General features: G+C 42.7%; 1 protein-coding gene across 1 annotated transcript in view; it reads right to left on the minus strand.

Moving 5' to 3' along the window:
* Window positions 1–6,920, minus strand: part of COQ10B (coenzyme Q10B) — a 16,926-nt gene extending 10,006 nt beyond the window's left edge. Inside the window, exons 1-2 of the mRNA XM_053361587.1 lie at window positions 6,786–6,920; window positions 1,334–1,483 (exon numbers count right to left, since the gene is read on the minus strand). Coding sequence (XP_053217562.1) covers window positions 1,334–1,483; window positions 6,786–6,862 — 227 coding nt within the window. The 5' untranslated portion in view covers window positions 6,863–6,920. The remainder of the gene's footprint in view (window positions 1–1,333; window positions 1,484–6,785) is intronic.
* Between the last annotated feature and the right edge of the window lie 278 nt (window positions 6,921–7,198).

The following is a 7,198-nucleotide window of genomic DNA, read 5'->3' on the forward strand; positions in this document are numbered from 1 at the left end:
CTTCAGCGAAAGCCTGCATTCGCCCCATAGGACGCACACACATTTCCCCTTTATTTTTGGAGGGGGAAAAGTGTGTCCTATAGGGCGAAAAATACAGTATATATATAGTTTTGGTACATACACTTAAAAAAAACAAACTAGTTTTTTTGACCCAACTAAAGTTTATTTTATGATAAAAGCAAAATGCTAAGGCTTTCCCTACTTTGAGAAATTTCTGAGCATACAGTGGACCACAGTTACCTTAAGTGTTTGGTATTTTCACTTTTCCATTCATTTCAATAGGAGTTAAATCAGGCTCAAACCTGTTTTACAGCACAATCCTATGAATGTACTCAGAAGAATGTACTGTATTCAGTGAAGCTTAATTACTTCCATGTAAATGTCCGTAAGAGTCTCCTTCACTCTATGGTGTTATTTGACTCAAGAGATTTATTTTTACACTTCAAGTCACATTGTAACAGCATAGCAATTTCTACCAAAATTAATATTGCCAGTACAGCTCTGCAAATTATTAACACAGAAATACACGCTTCAGCAACTTAACTACGGTAACCTACTTATGTATAGGAATCCTTTCACTGTAAACATGAAGACTACTTAACTGTTTCTAAACAGTGTAACAGTTTTTATAACTTTAGGCAAAGAGCCATTCTGTGGTTTGGATCCAAAAGATACTTTGCACACGGAGAAAACAACTTCCAGTTGGACAATTATCTTCTCTCTCTCTCTACAGCCCTCCAAACCTGTATTGTGTGCTGTTCCCAAAAAAACCCATTCTGAAGAGCAGGTTTCCATGGATACAAGGGGATGATGAGCCAGAAAACCCCAAGCACGGGCGCAAAACATAATAGCTTCATCAAATTTATTAAATGCCCTTGCCTTCCAAATTAGTAAAAAAAGTTCACATGTGTACTGGTGTGACAATATTACACTATACGGTGCACACCTAATTTAAGCACACCATGTTCTTTCTAAACTGCACTGTACAATATATTTGCTTCTAAATTAGACAACAACATGATCTCAGTGAAGGGATAATATAGTCGGCTTGCTAGTTGTGCCTTGCAATTGCCACATCCCCATATAAAAAATTATGCAGCAAAGAGAGAGATGGGAGTCCCATGTTTGCCTCATAATGTGACTATCTGTGAAACGTAAATTCGTCAAAGACTGAGAATGAAGTAATTCACAAATAAATAAGACTTGAATCAATTTTAAGTAAACACATATTGGGCAAAACCAATAGAAGTCGAAAGACTGATCAAGACTTGGTCATGCAAATCAACACCATGCATTCATATACAATTGTAATTCTACTTATTTGTATACAAACCCTATAATTCTTCTTTCTGAATATTCTTTCCTTTTGTTCCCTAATGGTGAAGTAATGTTGAAGAAAGTTCTTCTTGAAAAAACACAGTGCGTTCCAGGTACTTGAAGCAGAGGGGCCTTGCTCAACAAAATTTCCCAAGAAGTCAAATGCCTGCAATGATTTAAATTTCTTTATTAGAATTAGCCCATGCTTAACAAAGTAATTTATCATTTATCTAAATAATAATGTGCAAGATCCAGCATCAAGCCAGAGGGCTGCCCCATCTCCTTTCCCTGAAGCCCTCCAATCTGCTCCAGAGGGTTCTCCAGGATTTCTGGAGCTGATTGGGGAGTTGAAGGCTTACAGGGAGAAGAGGAAGGGCAAGTCCCATTTGGCAAGTCGAAGGCTGTTGCGCAAGCAGGATGTCGCAGTTGGATCTCGCTCATTAAATCAAAATGTAACACAAGGACAATCATAGCCTGCAAGCTGTTCAGGATTAGGCTAACTTTTTAGGACAACCTAAATATATCTCAGTCATGAGAAAGAACCTGGCAACGGTACAATACAAAGGCCATCCACCCCTTAAGACTTGGCTCCAAGTCAGTCCGAGGCCACGTTACCCTATGCTCATCTATTTGAACTGCCCTATAGCATCTCTAATACTTTGTCCCTTTCTGCTATAAAAACAGTAAAATGAGCTTGAACCACACATCCTTGAAAACAGTAATTCTTGTTCTTGCACAGGCAGAGATTGTTCAAGCTAGAAGTAGTAGTCACATGCTCCTCTGTACCAAATTGTTTTCTCACCCCTCTTAGCACACAGAGAAGAGCAATCTTGCATAGGAGTCTTCTAACATCTTCTGTGACAAACTTGCTGATAATGGTCAGGGGAAATTTCTCCCTACCCCTGAGGGTCCCACATGCCACAGATCTGCACTGGTACAAATGTTGCTGGCTTAGAATGAAAGGATCTAGATTTTCAAAACGTAACCATAGTGGCAAAAGCAATTCCACACTAATGTCAATACTGCTTGAAATATCAACATTTCTCCATAAATGAAGGCCCCCCCATGACATTTAAATTCTTACCCCCAAAGTAATAGTGCTGGTAATATATGTGAAAGACCCTGAAAGGCAGTCACTTAAATAATTTTCTTGCATAATTTAGTATTGCCATATACGCTCTGGAAGTCCAGAAGCAAGATACAATATTTTGTATAGTGGTCCTTCAGTATCCAGAATTCATATTCCCTCTCTAAACACAGTGGTTCATGTTAGCTATCATAGCTGATAACTGTTGTATCATAAATTTGTTTTAACTTACAATCATACAAGGTTCTGAGAAAATCAGGAAAAGTAGGACGCCTTTTTCTGATCTCAAAATCCCTCAGTGTTGTGTCCAGAACAAAAAAATTTGTGCAGATATTTTAATATATGCACTCAAGCATGTGCTAATAACTCTTTTTATGTTGGGATTTCAATTAAGAAATCTTCTACTTAGCTTGATGGCAAAATAACCACTTTCTTTAGCAGGACCAATTATTTTTACTTGCAAACTAAACACTGAAGCTTCTATTGTGTGCAGGATTTTTCTTTTTCATTTTGATCTAGCAAACTCTGCCCAGATCTTTGATATTTCACTTAACTGCTAACAATATTCTTTGGGAAACAACACTGGATGCAAAATTAATCAGAACATTAGGCTTCAGCACTGGTTTCAATGGAAACAGCTTTCCCCGCTTAGAGCAAGGAACTGCAAATAAAGAACAACTGAGAGATCACCTTGAGCTCTCAGAGGTTTTACATTATGTCACTTATGAAGTCAGGTGTGGGGTAAGTGGATGTGGTTGGGGGAAACAGCCTTATGGGTCAAACTGGGATCCCTGACAGACAAAGCTTGGTCTGCAGACCAGAGGTCTCTCAGCCCTACTATTTTATTATTTATTAAATTTCTATACCATCCTTCATTAGAAGATCAATGTTCACATATGTAAAGTTATGAGTTGAGATTTCAAAGTGTGTATTTTTTTTGGGGGGGGGATAATTTAGCTTAGTGGCTGGGAATCCTCTATGTATCAAGGGAAAGCTGTGAAGCTTTTCACAGTACTGTGTGTCCTCATCAAAACCTCAAATGTATAGCTTCAGCTATAAAACTAGATTAGAATTACAACATTAGAATTGAACAGGCACAAGGATGAGAAGTTAGAAATGAATTTGACCTTTCCCAGCTGATCTCCTTGATCAAAAAGGTAATCTATGAATCAAAGAACTCAAATTATCAATGTTTCAAAGTGCTGTTTATTCTTCTTCTGACTTGGGTCTCTTAACAAAGACAAGTATTGCATGCACCAAAATGAATAGAAATGGGAGACAGGCACTGCAGGGGAACCTTAGAGACAATAGCTAGCGTACTGTTGTACCAATTTCAAAGGCATACTTTTTGTGGGCAACACTGATGTGGTGATTCTAGATATTCATAAACCAGCTATTCAAGACTAAGTGAAGAGTAAAGTTCAAATGCAAAGGCTTTAATACCTCAAAAGAAATCAATTTAGAAAGCACCGTGATACAGACTGTTGTAGTTATATAACATTTTTTGAAGGGCAACTAATTTTAACTTCTTAACTATGTATGTTAAGCAATGCCATAACTACAGGGGGGATAGCCGAGGGTTTTGCCCTGGGTGAAGCCTCCAGAGGACTCCCAACCTGTGTGGGTACACAAATGCACGTGTGGGGGGTGCCAAACTGGGTCTTTAACCCAGGTGAAATAAAGTTTAGTTTCGCCCCTGTGTTTACTGTAGCAACAGGCACATTCTTTCAAAGTATTTTCCATTTAATCAGCAGACCATAGAATAAAAACCTTGCGGCTAGAGAGATTGTCAGTATCAACCAGATGTTACTAGACTCCAAATCTCAACATGCCCAGTCAGGAATGCTGGGAGTTGTAGTCCAACAACACCTGGGAACCCCAAGGTTGAACAACACCAAGTAAGAAGATACAACAATTAATTGACAAGTGCAATGATTAATTGGGGGGGTTCTGGCTAGTGATGCAGGGTGGGTAATTTTCCAGTGGGGGGTAATATTTCATCATTTTGTTAGCAACAATAAATGGATGCTAGTTACAAGTAATTATTAGGCAATTTTAGTAGCTGCAGGGTTTTTAACTTTCTTTACTAAGTACAACAAACATGCTAAATTAGATCACTCAAGGGCATCAGAAAATTTTCTGATGCATATAATTCAATGCAACTTTACCCTAATTTGCATAGAGTGTTACAGGTAGGTAGCCGTGTTGGTCTGCTGTAGTCAAAACAAAAATTTTCCTTCCAGTAGCACCTTAGAGACCAACTAAGTTTGTTATTGGTATGAGCTTTCGTGTGGTATCTGAAGAAGTGTGCATGCACATGAAATCTCATACCAATAACAAACTTAGTTGGTCTCTAAGGTGCTACTGGAAGGAAAATTTTTGTTTTGTTTTGCATAGGGTGCTTTGCATGAGAAAATTTTCATAGGAAAAGTTACTCTAATTTGCAGAATACAATTCTCAAAACAACAACAACCAAAAAACCAATCCATATCACTGGTTCTATTATAAAGACATAAAGAATCTATTTTCCAAGTTGAATATCTGGGTGTGGAAACAGGGGCAGGGTCTCTGCTATCAGTAGTTACATTTTACCCTTGCCAAAAAACCCAGGGATTTGGAACATCCAAAGGGTAGAAAGGGCTGTACAATCATGCAGCACATGCCAGCACATAGCAGTGCAAAGGCATTAGGTTCTTAGTGGAGTCTGGGAGTTGGAAAGGAATAAAGGCAGGCGAAAGTGAGTAGAAATGTGCTAAGACGATGAACAACCTCTGATGTTCACCATCCAAGCTCAGACAACAGGTACCAAAGAGCAAAGGGTCTTTGCAGGAGGAAAAGACTATCCTTTCACCTCTGAAAGGCAAAAGGGCTCAGTTTACAGTGCATGCATTGTATTGTTTCTATACACAACAAAGTTTTTGTTATAGTGGCTTTGGATACTAATGGGGAAGTCGAAGAATAACATTAATGATGGGAGGCTGCAATCCTGTATTTGCTTACCCTGGAGTAAGTCTTCTCAAGCTCAATGGGACTTACTTCCATAGGACTGCACTGTAAATAAAAGCCATAGGACAACATATCCTTTTCTTGCAGTGTTTTTTGGTAGTCAGCAACGTTTTGCAAACAAGATGCCACAGAAACACTCCAGACAAGCGTAACAGGCAAAGCGCTTCCGAGAATTGTCTCCTAATGTTAATGAACTCCAGGTGGGTACACAGGAGAGTCTCATAGTGAAAGTATTTCACTATTACATCCCCCCGCCCATTAATATGAGTAGTTACAACAACAATGCACATTTAATTCCATATAATATATAGATGTTTAACGGGGGGGGGCTCTTTTAAGCGAAATATTTTCACTTTGCTCCCTTCATTTCGTAGAGCAAATTAAAGGCAACTTCCTACAACTCATCTTCTTTCTCTGGCTTTTTGTTTCATTTCGTTTTCTTGTGACCAGTTTTGTCCTGTGCTCTCTCTTCCATGGCAGAGGAACAAGTTAGACAGCATCTTAAAAAGCAGAGACATCACTTTGCCAACAAAGGTCCGTATAGTTAAAGCTATGGTTTTCCCAGTAGTGATGTATGGAAGTGAGAGCTGGACCATCAAGAAGGCTGATCGCCAAAGAATCGATGCTTTTGAATTATGGTGCTGGAGGAGACTCTTGAGAGTCCCATGGACTGCAAGAAGATCAAACCTCTCCGTTCTTAAGGAAATCAGCCCTGAGTGCTCACTGGAAGGAGAGATCCTGAAGCTGAGGCTCCAATACTTTGGCCACCTCATGAGAAGAGAAGACTCCCTGGAAAAGACCCTGATGTTGGGAAAGATGGAGGGCACAAGGAGAAGGGGACGACAGAGGTTGAGATGGTTGGACAGTGTTCTCGAAGCGACCAGCATGAGTTTGACCAAACTGCGAGAGGCAGTGGAAGACGGAAGTGCCTGGTGTGCTCTGGTCCATGGGGTCACGAAGAGTCGGACACGACTAAACAACAACAACAGGAGGAGGAGGTGGAGGAGTGGGTGGGTGGGGGCGAACCCAATTCTCCAGGTACCCAAGCCTTGGCCCCTTTCCACCCCTCCCCACAGCACAACCCGGCAGGGAGAGCGCGAAAGCAAGCGCGAACGCCACCTGTTGAACTTCTGCCTGTCACGCTGAGGGAAGAAGAGGCGGGGAAAGGGGAAACCTCACAAGAGCAAGCCTCACAAGGGTGACGTGACCTCCCTCGCCTGCCTGAAAAAGCTCCCCGGAGAGGCCGGGCTGCGAAGGGTGAAGCTCCCCGCACCCCTCGCCTCCCCGCAGCCGGCCTTTTCTGGGTCTGAGGAAACTATTTCTACCCCCCTCAGAGAGCGGTGGGCGGGGCTTCTCACGACCCCGCCTTTCATACCTGAGAGCGGCTCTCCGCGGAGTCAAGGCCAGCCGCGCGGCGAGCGCCTTCCCAACGGCCCGGCCGCTCCGCGCCATAGTCGACCCTCCGCCGCCGCTTAGGTCTCCCTCACGGCCCCCATCCCAACCCTTCCTCCCCTCCCTCCCGGCGGCTTGTCAACTCCTGGGCCCCGCCTCTTGCCCCGCCCCTCTCGTAGGCCGGACCAATCGGCCCCGAGCGGCCCCCAGCTCTCAGCCAGTCAGCGGAGCGCTCGCCACGCGCTGCCCTCCTCCCTCTCTTGACGCGCCCCTTCTCCTTCGCGGAGGCCTCACCCCGCCCACCCTCTTCCTCCCACCCCCGCCTCCCCAAAGGCACGTGATTTGCCGAGCTCGCGCAAGGCCGTCGACAGGCTCGCGGGGCCGCGCGCGGTCACA

This window comes from Podarcis raffonei, chromosome 1 (assembly GCF_027172205.1).
Source record: "Podarcis raffonei isolate rPodRaf1 chromosome 1, rPodRaf1.pri, whole genome shotgun sequence".
Classification (NCBI taxonomy): Eukaryota; Metazoa; Chordata; class Lepidosauria; order Squamata; family Lacertidae; genus Podarcis; species Podarcis raffonei.